The sequence below is a fragment of the Phyllosticta citribraziliensis genome (assembly GCF_038025025.1).
Source record: "Phyllosticta citribraziliensis strain CPC 17464 chromosome Unknown J3D65scaffold_7, whole genome shotgun sequence".
Taxonomy (NCBI): Eukaryota; Fungi; Ascomycota; class Dothideomycetes; order Botryosphaeriales; family Phyllostictaceae; genus Phyllosticta; species Phyllosticta citribraziliensis.
In genome coordinates this window covers 137,207-152,887 of record NW_027117344.1, presented here as the reverse complement: position 1 = coordinate 152,887, position 15,681 = coordinate 137,207, and the positions used below count along the sequence as shown (strand labels likewise).

The 15,681-nt window shown below is 55.1% G+C and overlaps 7 protein-coding genes across 7 annotated transcripts; 4 read left to right on the top strand and 3 right to left on the bottom strand.

Moving 5' to 3' along the window:
- Positions 1-647: 647 nt before the first annotated feature.
- On the bottom strand, positions 648-2,257 carry J3D65DRAFT_603594 (P-loop containing nucleoside triphosphate hydrolase protein; the record flags this gene model as incomplete). Its single annotated transcript, XM_066798220.1, has 4 exons — positions 648-1,324; positions 1,381-1,826; positions 1,885-2,105; positions 2,165-2,257. 4 exons carry the CDS (start codon positions 2,255-2,257, stop codon positions 648-650), a joined length of 1,437 nt encoding a protein of 478 aa, XP_066654204.1.
- Positions 2,258-2,913: 656 nt separating this feature from the next.
- On the bottom strand, positions 2,914-4,992 carry J3D65DRAFT_659009 (P-loop containing nucleoside triphosphate hydrolase protein; the record flags this gene model as incomplete). Its single annotated transcript, XM_066802553.1, has 5 exons — positions 2,914-3,926; positions 3,977-4,425; positions 4,448-4,689; positions 4,743-4,844; positions 4,894-4,992. The coding sequence occupies 5 exons, from the start codon at positions 4,990-4,992 to the stop codon at positions 3,193-3,195; spliced, it is 1,626 nt and encodes a 541-aa protein (XP_066654203.1). The 3' UTR covers positions 2,914-3,192.
- Positions 4,993-5,951: 959 nt separating this feature from the next.
- Positions 5,952-7,125, bottom strand: J3D65DRAFT_388967 (putative Zn-dependent hydrolase of the beta-lactamase protein). The gene has a single exon (XM_066795836.1). It carries the CDS (start codon positions 6,788-6,790, stop codon positions 5,981-5,983), a length of 810 nt encoding a protein of 269 aa, XP_066654202.1. The 5' UTR covers positions 6,791-7,125; the 3' UTR covers positions 5,952-5,980.
- On the top strand, positions 7,007-9,001 carry J3D65DRAFT_388963 (major facilitator superfamily domain-containing protein). The gene is made up of 3 exons (XM_066795834.1): positions 7,007-7,283; positions 7,330-7,706; positions 7,751-9,001. Exons 1-3 carry the CDS (start codon positions 7,223-7,225, stop codon positions 8,840-8,842), a joined length of 1,530 nt encoding a protein of 509 aa, XP_066654201.1. The 5' UTR covers positions 7,007-7,222; the 3' UTR covers positions 8,843-9,001.
- J3D65DRAFT_388964 (C2H2 type zinc finger domain protein) lies at positions 9,002-10,944 on the top strand. Its single transcript, XM_066795835.1, has 3 exons — positions 9,002-9,363; positions 9,410-9,893; positions 9,949-10,944. The coding sequence occupies exons 1-3, from the start codon at positions 9,161-9,163 to the stop codon at positions 10,513-10,515; spliced, it is 1,254 nt and encodes a 417-aa protein (XP_066654200.1). The 5' UTR covers positions 9,002-9,160; the 3' UTR covers positions 10,516-10,944.
- A 136-nt stretch (positions 10,945-11,080) lies between these two features.
- Positions 11,081-13,200, top strand: J3D65DRAFT_388959 (P-loop containing nucleoside triphosphate hydrolase protein). Its single transcript, XM_066795833.1, has 4 exons — positions 11,081-11,323; positions 11,375-11,547; positions 11,603-12,051; positions 12,106-13,200. The coding sequence occupies exons 1-4, from the start codon at positions 11,231-11,233 to the stop codon at positions 12,903-12,905; spliced, it is 1,515 nt and encodes a 504-aa protein (XP_066654199.1). The 5' UTR covers positions 11,081-11,230; the 3' UTR covers positions 12,906-13,200.
- A 654-nt stretch (positions 13,201-13,854) lies between these two features.
- Positions 13,855-15,467, top strand: J3D65DRAFT_668264 (P-loop containing nucleoside triphosphate hydrolase protein; the record flags this gene model as incomplete). Its single annotated transcript, XM_066803103.1, has 6 exons — positions 13,855-13,935; positions 13,983-14,315; positions 14,371-14,516; positions 14,564-14,746; positions 14,801-15,252; positions 15,301-15,467. 6 exons carry the CDS (start codon positions 13,855-13,857, stop codon positions 15,465-15,467), a joined length of 1,362 nt encoding a protein of 453 aa, XP_066654198.1.
- Positions 15,468-15,681: the final 214 nt, after the last annotated feature.

The window sequence follows — 15,681 nt, the reverse complement described above, 5'->3', positions numbered from 1 at the left end:
TGGTCCCAGTATTTTCTTGTTCTTCTTCCCCTGTCTCCTCTTCTGTTTCATCTTTTGACTCTTTTCGCCTTTGCGGTGAGCTTGTTTTCCTGTCTCCTCCTTCCTCCTTCCTCTGTCTATCTCTCTCTCTGCCTCACTATCACCATTACATCATCTTTATCCCCCCAATATCTGTCTATCTCTCTTCCTATTTACCTACCTGTCCATGTATCGCCTCATCCCTAGCATCAACACGTATCACGAACTCACGTCTCTAGCATTCAGTTCCTTGGCTCCATCATTCTCTTTCTTACTCACGTGCTTTGCCGTCATGTCAGTGATGCCGCTGTCTGTCTATCTGTCTGTTTGTCAATCTGCAGGATGTCCCATCGCATTGGAGGAGAATGGAACACGGGGTTGGATTGGGTTGATGGTGTGGCGGATGGAGTCGGGCATGTGGTGGATTGCTATAGGTTTTTTGGGCTACTGTCACCCCGCCCTCCTACTGGCCATTCTTTCTATCTAGCTCTTCCCTTTCCTTCACTCTCTTCCTCGTTTGAGCTTCGTCGACCTTCTTCCTCAGCGTCTGCGTACGTGCATGGAGCATTCACGATCCGGCACAGTCAACCAGACCAGTACCCAGACAAAGCAGCAAGCAGCGCCCTCGCTCACCTGCCTCCCCACTGCCTCTTCGGCGCCATAGCCAGCACCTTACTGCACGACACGATGGGCCACCGCGGCAGCTGCCCGCTCGCGTCTTCCTGGCGGTACAGCAACGTCCACGCATACCGGCCAAAGCGGGCCGGCGCCCGTCCGCCACTCTGCACACGCGCCACCTCGTCCTCCTCCTCGCTCCTCTCCAACGCCGCCACGCTCCGCGGCAGGTACGTCTGCACGACGTAGCGCACGCCGTCGAACTCGAGCCCCTCGGCAAACGCGTCCGTCGTCAGGATCGCGCGCGTCGCGCCGCGCCCGCTGGCGCGCAGGAACATGTCGCGCTCGCGCGCCGAGTACGTGCCCAGCAGCACGACGAGGCCGGCCACGCAGCGCAGCTTCGGGTATAGCATCTCCACTTCGGCGACGCTGTTGGCGAGGATGAGGGCGCGCGCGTGCGGCCTCGCCAGTGTCGTGATGATGTGCTGCACGATCTCGAAGGCCCGGATTTTGCGCGGCTCGTGAGGGACGATGGACTCGGAGACGGAGATGGCGAGCGGGTTGTTGTGGGCGGGGTGTGGGTGCTTGATTACCAGGTTGTTGTCGCGCAGGTATGAGGTGATGCGTGCTTGCAGTGCCGCCGTGGTGCGGTTGCAGGTGAATGCCCAGAGAGTATTGTCGTCGACAATGTCTAGTATGGCTGTTAGCAAGCGGCTTGACAGAATCAGAAGAGTGTGGAAGACGTACCTTGCCTCCACAATTCTTCCATCTGGCCATGGAAAGTGTGGGAAAGAAGCGTCTGAGACTCGTTGACGACGACGAGTCCCACCTCGGCGATCGTGTAGCGGCCGACTATCTCGATGAGGCGGCCTGGCGTGGCGACCAGCACGTCGCAATGCTTTCGAAGCTGGCGGATCTGGGGCTCCATGGGAGTGCCGCCGTACGCCCACGCCGTGTTGAGCGGGCTCCTGTGAGCCAGAGCCTTCAGCACATTGAAGGTCTGGAAGGCGTGCTCTCTGGTCGGGCAGAGCAAAACCACGGCGGGTCCTTTCGCAGGGCTCCAAGACCTCTTCAGCATGCGCTTCTTGCGCTCGTCCTGGGCGAAGCAGAGCGCCGACAGACACACGGCGAACCTCTTGTCCGCGGGAGACTCCGAGGCGACCAGGATGTTGAACCTCTTCGTGCCGAGAGTCCTGTTCCAATCCGTCAGCTTTCAAGTCTCGGTATGGTTGAAGTCATGGGGGTACTCACTTCAGCAGCTCCGCCTGGACGGCGGCGGGCCCGCTGATACCCACGCGCTCGAGGTTCTTGAGCAGGAATTCGGGCAGGTTGCATCTCCTCCAAAACTGCGGCGGCTTGGAGTAGACGTTAGAGTGCGTCTCCGAAGTGGTGCTGTCGTCGGGCGTGGCGTCGGCCGTGGTCGCCGGGTGAGCTTGGGACTTGCTCGACACTCCGGCTTCGACGGGCTTTTTCTGGGTGGACTTGCAGGTTTGTGAGCGGGTATTAATTGGGGTTTCCTTGCGGTACTTACGGTGGCGCGTTCAGGAGACAGCTCAACGCCTTCGTCCTTTGCCTGCGGAGCAGACTGGTGGCCGAGCGGCAGCAGTTCCGGCGGAGAATCCATCGGAAAGCGATGCGGGTAAGCTTGAACTCAACTTTGCTTGTAAGGGAAAAAGCAAGGATGCAAGCAGTGGAGTAGGGAGAGGCAAGAGGTTGGGGTTGTGGTCGAGGATCGAGGTGGGTTGGAGTTGGGGAGTTAGGTTGTTGTCAAGCGGCGACGGTTTAAGCGAGTGACGTGCCGGGCAACGCGTCGGGAGCGTACCGTTGTACTTTTGATATCTGCGCCGAACAGCAGAAGTTATGCACACAGCGGCCAAATGGCCAAACAATATCACGTGAATGTATCCACAACGAAGCCTTGTGGCCCTTGTTTTAACACTTATTCCGCCCCCCTTTGCAGGTGTCCAATTCTCCCAACAACAAACCACACTTCGAACATGGATGGCTTCACGTCACACAAGCAGGATTTTGCCGCAATTTTTGCAATGGTTTGGGCTCGTTTCTGAAAGAGCTGGATATAGCAATGACAAGACCCCGGGAAGATTTCAAACTGTATTTCGATCGGACATCAGACTGCTTGAACACCGCCAGCTTGTCTTGCATTGTCATTATTGGTGTGGACTGCGATGTTACTTTTGCATCTCACAGGTCAATCGTTAGTGAGAAGCAGCAGATTTGATTCATGTGCTGCCTGTTTCCCGAAGCTAGCTACCCATGCCCCTGAAACCTTCCTCCATTACTTTTGAGCCCCTTGAATGACGAGCGGTGAGTTTCCTGGGACGAGTGGCCAGTGGGTTCCCTGAGCTGACAGAAAGCAGCGTATTAGAGTGTCTATCTGCGTTCGGAGCGCGAAGAGCTTTTGTCGAGACGAAACTGATGGTGTACAAATTGATGTCTGTCGTTGCGGAGGCGAAAGGTCGGGAAACCTGCGGATGTCCGGAGGACACCGCAAAATGCTGAACGACTGGACGAAAGAGAGAGGAGACAGGACAGAAGGGCTCACAACTCTGCGGTGTGGCGGCGCCAGATCTGACTGGGTGTGATCATGGCGGTGGACTTGAACAGATTCAAAATGTCCTTGCTGTTCAGCTCTTGCTGACCAGACCGGACGAGGTGGAACGCCAGATCTCTGAACAGGTGGCCGTCATCTTTCCTGTACAAGGCCAGGACCGAGCCTGGGACTCCGGGGCGAGCGGCGCGTGCGCTACGCAAGAGAAATTTGTTGAAGGGAGACTCGAGCGGCGACTCCTTCACACGACGGGGAAGCCAGGCATGAACGACATGTCCGATGCCAGAGATTTTCAACCCCTCGGCGGAAGCGTCTGTCGTGAGGATGACGCGCGCTTCTTGACTATGGCACCGGTCAAGGGCCTCCTTTTTCCCTTGCTGAGATTCAGTGCCCCACAGCAAGACGAGCCCTTTGATTCCCCGGAGCTCCCAGCGAAGCACATCAACCTGCAAATCGGAGTTTGCGAAGATGATGACCTTGTTGCGATACGTAGGTCTAATGCTTTCGATAGACCCTTTGACGACGTCAATGTTCGCAACAACACTTGAGACCTGCCGGAAGGTCATGCCCGCTCGCTTCGATGAGCTCTTGGCCTTGGGCAAGGAAGCAAGGGTGGACACCGAGAACGTCTTGTCATGGCCCAGAAATTCAGCCGCTTTATCCTCCAGCTGCCGAGAATAGGCGTTGGCGACGAATGAGAATACAGTGTTTGGGTCAACGATACCTGGATTCGGTTAGCAAGTTACTCAAGATTAGACAGCTTCACGAGCTTACCCTTTGTCCAAAGTTCCTTCGTTGTTTCGCGGAAGAAATCGCCCAGAAGGGCATCGGCGTGATCCATAATGAACAATTTGGACTTTGCGACGGGGTTGTTGCGCCCTTTAGACGCGATGTCAACCAGACGTCCCGGCGTCGCGACCAAGACATCACAGCCCTGCTGGAGCTGCCGAAGCTGGGGGCTCAGATCCTCACCACCAACTGCCACTCCCACCTTGACAGGTCCCCGGGATGCCAAATCCTCCAAGGCCTTATGGGTGGCTACAGCGCGCTTCCCTGTCGGACAGAGAATGATCACTGTTGGAGGCGAAGACGTTCTGGAAGTCTTCTTTGGCTCCAGGCCGGATTGCTGGTGGGCGAAGGTGATCGCAGCCAAGCACAAGCCGGCCGTCTTGCCCGACTCCGGGTCTCCGGTCACCAACGCATGGGACTTCGTGGCGAGAATCCTTTAACGTTCAAGGTACTCACCTCAGTAGCTGTGCCTGGACGACGTAGGGCTCGTCCCAGAGGCACCAATTGAGATTGGTGAGGAGAAAGTCGGGAAGTCCAAGATCTTCCCACCCGCAATAAGCGGTGGGACGTACTGGTGGTGGAGAGGGCGCCCTCGGAGTAGGACCGGGAGCAGGAGTAGGCTCCCCCGCGCGCATCAACTCGGACCAAAGGGCAGACGTGCTGGATGCATCGTCTCTCACTGCTCTGTTGGCGGTGTTCTGAGAGATGTGTGAGCGCGGGCAACGTGATTGTGTTTCCGTTCAGAACTTACCTCCTCCCATCCAGGCCAGAGAGGAAGATCCTCCTTCTCCGCGTCAGAAGATTCAGCGTCAGAGCCCAAATCTTCCCTTTTTACCGAAACGTCGTTGGAGTCCTGGAAGATGTGTTAGCTCAGGCAGCGTGTTTTGATCTGATATACTTACATCTTCCCATCCGAACCAAGGGACCGTGCCATCCTCCTCCTTGATGGAAGCAGGAAAGACATAGCGGCGCTCAGACGACGGGGTTCCGGAGAAAGACATTGTGAAAAGAGGAGATTGGAAAGGGAAAGGGAAAGGTTGTTGTTGGAGCGGAGACTAGAAGTTGAAGATGATGATGCAGAAGATGCGGACGGAGGTACGAGACGTCGGCTGGGTGTTGTGCTTGGAGGTTGGAGATTGTGGTTGAGGTCGGGTGTTGGAGGATGGCAGTTGGTGGGTGGGTTGTGGATGGAGTAGGGTGCCAGGACGAGCACCGTAAGCGAGATTTTGGAGGCGGCGCGGGCGTAGACGCAAGCGCATGTCCAATTGGGAAAGCGTAGAGCCATAATTGACACTGGAGGTGTTATTTTGAACCTCTGCGGCCCCAAGTGAACACGGCCCTGACTGCTCCCGCACCGCCCGCACGTCGAACCACTAAGCGGTCTCTTGAATGATATCAAATGAGAATGTGAGGCACACAGTCGCCAGTCGAAGTGTCTTGAAATGCTGCTCAGCGGTTCAGTGGCTCGAATGGTCCGCTCACTTTACTTTCCCTTCCCTACCTGGCCCTAAAATGGCCGCTTAACCACCAATTCGTGGTGCAAGATACCATGAAAGGTACTGTTTGAGCTGCTGCTATCTTGTTCTTGTGCGGGTTTACCCGAATGTCCATTTTCTTTACAAGAACGCTGACAAAAGTTAGATTCCGGCTTCTTCTGTTGACATCTTCCGCGCAGGAAACACGTCGTTTGGCCCGCTTTCCCGCTTTCAACATCCCGCTGACAGCGAGGGAATTATACGAATGGGTTTATCTTTCGCCGCAGCGTCGATACTGCCCTCCGCCTGGGGTGGGTGCCTCAGACATTCCATGCTCTTCTGGATTCAGCGGGCAGCTAGTTGTACACAACACAATCCGGAAGTATTCAGGGCTGGCCCAACTCACTATGAAGGCTCACACAGAACGCGACAAAAGCAGAAGCAAAGAACGTTGAAATTCGCAACTTGACCTGCGACCCGACTACAGGAAAATCACAGCCGCAGTACGGATTCCCTAGTATATCTTCACCGGCTTGCCACGAGTGAGCCAGCGGACCTTGTCCATGATACACTCGGCCTCGAAAGCCTCCCTCAGCTCTTTTCCGTGCTGCTTGAAATGGCCCCACTCAGCGAAATGCATTGGAACCAAGACATCAGCGCCGGTTTCGCGCAAGGCCCGCGCACCCTGCTTTCCATCCATGGTGATGTTGATCTCTGGGCCTTCCATATCCAGCACATTAGGGGCGTGAGCTCCGCCAAGATTCAGCACAGCGACCAAGACGTGGTATTTGTTGCGGATCTCGGCCAGCTCGGGAATCCACACCGTGTCGCCCGAAAACCAAATGGCGTTTGGCTTGCCGTCGGTAAAGCCAAACGTGTCGTGGTGCAGCAGGAAACCAGTCGACTCGCCGCCCGGCAGGTGCTTGCAAGGCGTGGTCGTCACGGTGAAGCGCTTGCCACCGACCTCGTAGTCGGTGATGGTTTCCCATAGACGCATGCCGCGGACGGCGGGGCGCGGCGCGAGGTTTTTGGCGCCGTCCATGGTGGTCAGAACTTTGCGGCCGTCGAGGAGGCGCCGGCCGAGCTCATCGAGGTTGTCGACATGGTCCTCGTGGCTCCGAAGGACGGCGTCGATGGGAGGTAGTTTGTCAAGCCCGAGCCCAGGATCTTCGTCGACTTTGAGGGTGATGAAGCCAAGGTCAAAGGCGCTGCCTGCGGGAGAGAAGAAAGGGTCGGTCAGAAAGTTGACGCCGTCAATCTCCAGAATGGCAGTGGCCGTTCCGATGTGCGTGATATTGAGGCGACTCTTGTTGGGTGCCGACATGTTGGAGATTGCTGTTTGCTCTTTTGCTGATGATGGAAGCCCTCCGGCAAACAGGTTCCGTATATATAGGCATGTCGCCTAGCTCTCGGAGGTCGACACGTTGGTTTGCGATCAAATCCATTGCCAAAGTCTGCTTTTGTAGCTTACAATGCTGTTGATGATGTGGAAGCAGAGGGTTCGTGTTTGTAGGGATGACAAACCACGTCATAGGTCATAGGCGAGGGGTCAGGGATCGGCATCCCACATCCGCCGGCTCGGCCTCCACTGCGACTCGCTGTCGGCTGTCATGACAAACGTTTTGCAATTGTCAAGTTCAGCACTCTCCAAGCTCTCCTGGCGCGCTTAAAACAGCTCAATCGATCGGGTTGGGGTTGTCTTGCGAGACGTCATTGAATCATTCTCGTTTCTCCGCGGAGCGCTTGCAACAACACCATGTCCCTCACCGAAACCATTCCATTGGCAACGCTGTCCGCCACGCTGCCCGAAGACTCTGGTACTTTACCCTGTCCCACGCAATCGCTCGTGCTCATGTTGCACAGATGTCTCTCGCAACCATGAATCCAGGATTGTCGACTGGGACGGTCCGAACGACCCAGGAAACCCGTTCAACTGGTCATTCAAGAAGAAATGGGCCATCACCGCCGTTTCGTTGATTGCGACTTTTACTACCATGCTCAACGGAACCATCATTACCGTCGCCCATGAAGCTCTCGACGAGCGTTTCCACGTCAGCGAGGCCAACTTTCCCCACTCGTATTGGCCCGTCACAACATGGGCGTTTGGAGCCGCCATCTTTTCATTCACCATTCTCCCGCTCATGGAAGACTTTGGCTTCCGCCGGGTGTTTCTGGGTACTTATGGAGTCTTTCTTTGTTTTCTTATACCTCAGGCTGTCGCCCAGAATTTTGCAACCTTGGTGAGTGCTAGGTCTCCAATCGTTTTCAGCGTCTGACTCTCCAGATTGTCACGCGGTTCTTCTGCGGCGGCTGTGTTTCCATCATCGCCAACTCCGGGTCGAGTCTCATTGGCAACATTTGGCCCGACGAACACAGCCGGACCTTGCCTATGAGCCTATGGATCGCCGTCTACCTCGCCGGCAGCAGTATGGGACCTGTCATCGGAGCCTCAGTCTTCAAATTCCTCTCCTGGCGCTGGATTTCCTACTGTCAGCTCATTTGGTGCGGTGCGCTCTACCCGCTCTACTGGATGCTCATGCCCGAGACCCGGAACAGCGTCATCCTGCTTGCCCGCGCGAAAAAGTTGCGCAAAGAGGGAAAGGAAGCGTACACCCAAGAAGAACTCAGCAACACGCCGCTCCTGGAGGTGGTGCTCAAGAGCTTGAATCGGCCGCTTTACATGCTTGTCACGGAGCCTGTTGCCTTTGTCTGCACACTCATCAACGGCTTGGTCATTGGCACAATCTACCTCTTCACTCAATCAACCGAACAGGTCTTTGCCGGCCTCTACGGCTGGACTCCAGTGCAGGCCGGCTTTCTCCAGTCTGCCATTGTTGTCGGCGAGCTTTTGGGCTTGGTCGTCTCGCTCGGAAACTCCAGATTGTACTTTGCTTCAGCAAAACGGAACACGGAAATTCCGGGGACACCGATCCCGGAGGCGCGCCTGTACATGAGCATCGTTGCAGGCTTTTTTGGAATGACGGGCGGCATGTTTGTGTATGCATGGACCGCGTATCCGACTCTGCCTTGGATTGCGCCTGCGGTTGGGCTCGCCATGGTTGGCGCAGGAAATACGGTTGTCATCATCGGGGCCTGCGACTACATTGTTGACGCATACGCCAAATACGCGGCGAGCGCTATTGCGGCTTGCTCTCTGGGAGAAAACGTCCTGGCAGCCTTTATTCCTCTTGCAGCTCAGAGCATGTACAACAACCTGGGTTATCAGTGGGCCAGCTCTTTGCTCGGATTCGTCGCGCTTGCTTTGACGTTTGGGCCGGTTGTGCTGGTGCTTTACGGAAGACAAATTCGGGACCGGAGTCCATTCATGAAGGAAGCAGCGCTAGACAAGAAGAAGGAAGCTGGTTTGGTGAAATAGAATGGACCGGTTGCGAAGAACAGCGCGGACTCGCTGTACACAACCACGTACGATACAATCAATGTCACCAACTTGGCCAATACATTCTGTGGTAACTTGACGACTTCGGTCTCGGTTTCGGCGGGATGGGCCGCGGAACGGCGCAGGCGTGTTGTTTGGTCAGAAGCTGATCCCGGTCTCCCACCCGTGCCACAGCATCCCGCCGGTATCCCACTCAGCCATCCGGCATCCCACCGGCATCCCACCGGCATCCCATCTACGCAATCTCGCTCCCCTGCGGCCACTGGACCTACTGCTTCATCTTTTTCTGCACCCACAATGGACCTGGTCCGGAACCATAGTATCGGTCAAGGCGGCTCTCGACCCACTCCGAAACAACCCATGGGTGGTCGATTCTACTGCTCGTTTCCCCGCTGCAAGGCCAGCTACGCGCGCCGAGAGCATTTGAACCGCCACACAACGCAACACTTGAATGTACAGTTGTTTGCCTGTCCGTTTTGTGATCGTGCGTTTCCTCGAAAGTAAGAAGCAAACATCGTCCAAAAGAACAGTTGCTAAAAGTACTAGAGACACGCTGCGTCGGCATGCAAAATCGCATCACGACAGCGGAGATGTCGGCCGCGCCAGAGCACTCAAGGCCTGTACCAACTGTCGCGGTCGCAAGGCATCATGCCGTGGATGCGCTCCTTGTGATGGATGTCTTGAACGGGGATTGCAATGTTCTTTGGCTCCCTTACGACAACGGTCCAGAAGTCCAGAACCAGAAAGAAACGAGGCATCCACTTCAAAACATCCACAGCAACCGCAAACTCTCCCTGCACAGATTGAGCCTGGGAGTTCAGACACTCGGGTGTACATTGATGCGTACTTTGCTAAATTTCATCCCAAATGGCCGTTTCTCCACAAAGCGACCTTCTTCCCCGAGCAGGAAACGCCGTTTCTCGTCCAGTCAGTCCTCATGATTGGGCTGTGGGTGAGTGAGAAGCCGTGTACTCAAAAATTGGCATGCGAGATACATGAAAAACTTCGAGTCTCCATCCACAATCAAAGGGTGAATGACAAAGCCAAACCCCAGCTCAAGTGTCTCATCGCTCACGCCGTCCTAGGATAACTGGGACCTCTCATCCTCACACGCCGCACCAGCTACCCACTGGCCCATCAGTACATACCAAGGAATCCTCCTCAATGCCATCTTCGCCCTTATCAAAGACGACACCTCCTCTTCTCCCTTCTCTCTCAAGCGGCCCCTCCCCGATATCGAATACGCATTCCTACTCGCGCTCACCCAAAGCTGTCGCAGCCAGCGCATGTTTCACTACCCAACCATGCTGCAACACTACAGCGACACGGGCTCGCCCATCTACGCGTGGACCTTCACCGAAGAAATTAAGCGCTTCGGCCTCGCGCTGTACAACGTCTCGCGGCACTGCTGTCCGCTCCTTTCTCATGATGAGCCCGCCGATGGTCCAACACCGCAGCCGCCGCTCTTGACACTTGCCGACTTGCAGTTTTCCATGCCCGACAGCGATTATCTGTGGAGTGCCGAAACCAACGCTGAGTTGACGCGGCGGTCGAAAGAGGAGGGGAAGAGCGGGGGTAATGAGGAGGGCAGCTGGATATCGAGTGTCGCGCGGTTTCTGCAGCCGGCTGCGGTGGGCTTCGATTGGATCTGATCTTTCTCGCGGTAATTGCGAGTCGATTTTGCCTTGCATCACTCTTGTCCTTCTTTAAGTCTTTTCTAGGGCTCGGTCACGTTTCTCTGCCCTTGTGAGCCCTCCACAGAGCGCTCATAGAGCCGCGCTGGCTGCCATTCAACAGATCTTTTCTTGTATACTTGAAAGTCTTGGGCAACGAGCCTCCTGGGTGTCTTCCAATACATCCACCTACCTGTTCCACGGCTACTCGCGTCCGTTTTCAGTCCAGCTGAAGTCACCGTATAAAACAAATCAGCATTGAGCAAAAGACGTAGGCGATTATATTGTGTTTTCTCCCGTCGTCGAAAGCCGCGGGCAAGATGGAAGACAGGCCGGCCAGGGTCGGGATTATGAGTGCAGATTGCCGCTGGTGTTAACATGCAAAAGCGGCGATTGCAATGCCGGTGTTAATTCTTTCACGCTGGATTCTGGCACCTTTCGTTGCACCCGCGCCAACCACCCACGCCCGCACCGCACCGCCTTCAAAATCTCGCCTGCAGTGCTCGTCCTGGCACCCTTCCTCCACCATCCAACCTCCGCACCCCGATCCTCCAACACTGAACCCCAACCTACCCTTTCACGCACAACTTCAAAGACCAGCTGACGCCTCGTGCCTCTACATACAACATTCCCCAACTCTTCTCTCCACCTTCCGTCTTCAAATCGACCTCCATTCTCGCATTTTCGCTCCACAATGCTCCACAATGAGGAAGGTTCCATCCCTGGCGGTCGGGCTCCGTCCCCAGCGGTCAAGTCGGACCATGATCTGTGGCCCGGATGGGCTCAGGTAAGCTCTGAAACCGACAAAACATGTTGTATTGGCTAATGCTATTCTCAGACTTCCAGCAACACGCCCGATGCCTCCTCTGTCCCGGGCTCGGCGACACACTCCCAGGTTACCCCCGAGCCTCTGAGCAGCTGGGCTACCTTCGGCATTCCTCACAACATGCTTGCGAACCTTGCCTCCATGGGTCTCAAGGAGCCCAAAGTCGCCCAATCGGAGTTGCTGAGGTGAGTGATTTCAACAAAACTACTGTTAGCGGCTGTGGACTAACACCTCTACAAGAATCATGGAGACGAAAAGGTCGGACGCGCTGGTGACATCCCCCAACAAGTCTGGCAAGACTGTCGGGGCGTGCTTGTCGGCCGTGCTCTTCGCACACAAGCGCTACATGCAACAAGGCAGGAGGGCCAAACGTTTCAAGTCACTGCCCACTGTCATTGTTATCTGCACTACGCGCGAGCGTGCCACCGAGACGTTTAAAGTCCTAAAGGCGTTGACTCGCGGGGGACCGGTCAGAGCGGTAAAGGTCACTGGCGATGTTGGCTGGAAATACCAGCTGAAGCAGCTCCGCATGGGCTGCGATGTTGTCGTTGCCACGCCAGGAAGACTCATTGACATTGTCATAAAGGGTCGCTATCCCATCTCGGGCACGGAGTATCTCATCATGGACCATGCCACTGCTCTTCTTGGTGAGTTCTTTCGTGAAAGCATGGAAGACCTTTGGAGGAACGGTAGGTTTGACGGACTCTTTGACGTTATTTGAATCACTTGCTAACGAAATTCAGACATTATTGATGAGAACACCATCTTTGCCTTTCTCAGCAACTTCTACTCGAAAAAGTTTGGCAATGACGTGGAAGGTTTCTTGCAGGATGATGAGTCTCTGGTGGTGTCGACACTCGCGTCTGCTGAGGCTGGTACAATGCGACGTGCCGGCATGACCTTCATGAATGCGTCCGACGAAGCCGTCGATACCCAGAAGATCAGGGAGGCCATTGATACCATTGGACGCCGCACCGGCAAAGCCATGATCTTCGCCAACAATCGCCACCAAATCCAGCAGCTGCGCTCCATGCTCCAGGGTACCGAGGGACTTGTCGTGTTGCAGGGCGACTACATCACCAGCGCGGAGCGCGAGGCGGCTCTGCGCCGCTGCGAGAACAAAGATGCCAAAGTCATCCTCGCCACCGACCGTTCCGCCAACGGCATCAGGGTGTCGGACGTTGAACTTGTCATCCATGGTTTTCTCCCGCAGGTCACAGCGTCGAAGCGTGATGGCCCTATCATTCGTTACCTGGCGCGGAACGCTCGCGCCGCACGCCCCAGCGTCCCGAAACCGACAACCCAGAGCATAGCCCCAAGGACGGCGAACGCAAAAGCGAAACCAACAACGACAAGTCGGACACCCCCTGGTGCAACTATCGCTTTCTATAGGAAGCAGGATGAACACCTGTTCCCCGACTTGGCCTACCATCTGTTGCAATCGGGCCAGCAGCAGATGAACCGCATTTCCGTCATCAACCTTTTCAACGCGGGTGCCACTATTGCCCCAAGTCAGACCTGGCGCCGCTATGTCTCGGCCTAGTCCATTCGCCCTCTCTTTTGCATGGTCGTCAGGTGGACATCCGCAGGTCTCCCGAGCTTACATCACCATGCCGACGCAGGCTCTTACACAACTTTAAACTCCCTTCGAATACGTCTTCGCGCAGAAAGACCTCCGTCCAGTATCCTCTCACCGTCAGCATATCCCAGGCTCACTGCTTGGTGTTGAGAAACTTAAGAAGAAGGGAAGAAGAAGCCACCTTGGGTTTACAGGTAGACATGGAAACTCAGAGCAAAGGAAGGAAAAGCAGTCTTGGGTTCGTGGTTAGATACTCAGCTTTACAAATAGACAGCACAATATTGGAAACTGTTGCTTCTCATTGATAATGAACCCACCAAAAAAGAGGATCGCGGCAACCCAAGAAGCTCCCTGTATAGTATCTTGCAACACGTATTGGTGGTTGGCGTCCAGCGCAGGGCTAGGTATAGGAGGCATTTTCAAGTCGACGCCTTGGGGAGCCACAGCGGACCATTGGAGCAACTGAGCTGGAGCTCTGGGCGGAATGAAAAGACATCTCGATGAGTGAGCGCCCATCTGGTATCATTCAAGAGGCGGTTCAGTGTGGCTGGGGATGAAGGCGGTGCGGGTCAATGTGGCGGTATTTACTTTGAGCAGATTAACACCACCTGGAGTGTTAATTGGCTCTACCTACGCTTTCCCAATTGGACCCGCGCCTGCGCTCACATCGCCGCCAGAAACTCGCTTACGGTGCTCGACCTGGCAACATACTCCTCCACTCCGCCACCCACCCACCAACTGCCATTCTCCCCAATTTTCGACCCCAATCCACAACCTTCACATCCTCTTCTCCACTCACTCTCTGCGACCCTTCAACTCACGATTCGCAAAGCACGACTCTCAACCTTTCGACTAGCCCGTCTTTCTGTCCCTCTTCTCACGACAACTACCTCCTGTCCACCGATTCCCGACAATGCCATCCCAGGATCTGCAGCCCGTTCCCCAGGCCCAGCGTCCATCGCAGGCGAATGGCCTTCTTTCCATTGAACATGAGGTAAGTCTCTCAACACCATTCACTACCCGTGCTCACAGATCCTATAGAAAAAAGCAACCATGACTCTCAAAGAGTCGAAGGCTCCGGGCGCCGCCCATGTTCAGTCAGAAGCCCTCCGAACCGAAGAAAACTCTGTCAGTGGGAGAAGCTCCTTGGAGCTGATCTGCGAGAGATGCGTCCGGACATTCCAGCACCACGCTGGAAAGCAAGTCTTCTGGGGCTGCGGTGCCTGTGCGTCGAAGGGCCGCCTTTTCGTCATTTGTATGGCGTGTGTGCGCCATGGGCTGCGCTGCAACTCGGAGTATCACGCCCTCAGATGCTACGAGTTCAGTGGCGAAGGGCTTGGGATTTCGCGGTCCCCTTCCTTGGACAAGCCAGCAGTGAGTTCAGAGTCTGTTTTCAGAGTGTATGTGGGTTTGCTGACCTGTTTCAAAGGAAGTCAATTCTATGGAGCAGGACCTTCACCATACGGTGATGAAGGATGAACCTCTTCTTTTGGGAGCAAAGCACGCTCGCCCACCCATCAAGCATACCGTCCGTGAAGAATTCGATTTTGCGAAGCTTTTCCTGCCGTCAAAGATGTAAGACATGTGGCCGTAACTCTGAACGTAGGCTGACACCGAGACAGTTCTAGAATGCCAAAAATTAGCAATGAACCCAAACTGCCGACCGCCGTACGTGCACCGCTTCCAACACCCAGTCCGAAGCCGTCGAAAGGCTGGGATGCTTTCGGGTTTTCCGGGTTTGTGTGCCAGAATCTTGAGGACATGAAGATCAAAACCCCCACCGATGTTCAGTTGGCATTACTCCGGTGAGTATCAGCATCAACATCAAACATGAAGAATTTTAGCTAAAGAGGAAGCAGGGAGAACAAGAATGGCAAGACCAACATTTTGGCAACCTCCGAGCCCTCATCCGGCAAGAGGCTTGGGGCTTGTCTCTTGGCCATCCGTAAAGCCTACCAGCGGTTAAACAAGGGTGAATGGATTTGGTCTGGAAAGCTGAGTAGGACGCCAGCCGCAATCATCCTCTGCCCAGGACTGGGACAGGCGAAACATACCTTCGCCGCCCTCAAGTCCTTGGCGAATATTGGCCCAATTCGCACAGCAATGGCAGCAGGAACGTCCAGCCTTGAAGCTCAGTTCAAAACGCTCCGCGAAGGCTGCGATATCTTGGTGGCCACGCCGGACCGACTGGTCGATTTCGTCTCCAGGAAATCCTGTCCCATTGTGAGGACTGAGCTCGTGATCATGGATCCCGCCTCGACCCTCCTGGCCGATCGCTACGGCGAGGATGTTGAATCGCTCCGCCAGCGCGGTATGTTTACATTGCTGAAACTTTTGGACATTTTGCTGACGGATTCAGGCATATTTGACGATGCCACTTCCTTCGTGTTCGTGGCAAGATACCACACTGCGATGCTTCAGGACAGAGTGGTCGGTTTCTTGGGAACCGAGGACACGTTGAATGTGTCAGTCATTGCGCCCAAAGTCCCCTCGAAACCGCCGCTGCACAAAGCATCGCGAGCTTGAATCGAAAGGAGATCAGGGCTTTTTGTCCGTCTGACGCCTGAGAACGCCCAGCGAGTTTGCCCTAGCACTACGAGCTTCCAGTGTCATTTCGAATCTTCCGAAATGTCCAAACCAGTCCGAAATCACTGTTTCGGAACAGAAAGAGAATTCAGGTTGCAGGCAAAAGTCCGTAGCACGTCGTTGAGAATCAATATCCCTTGGTTCTCATTTTTGA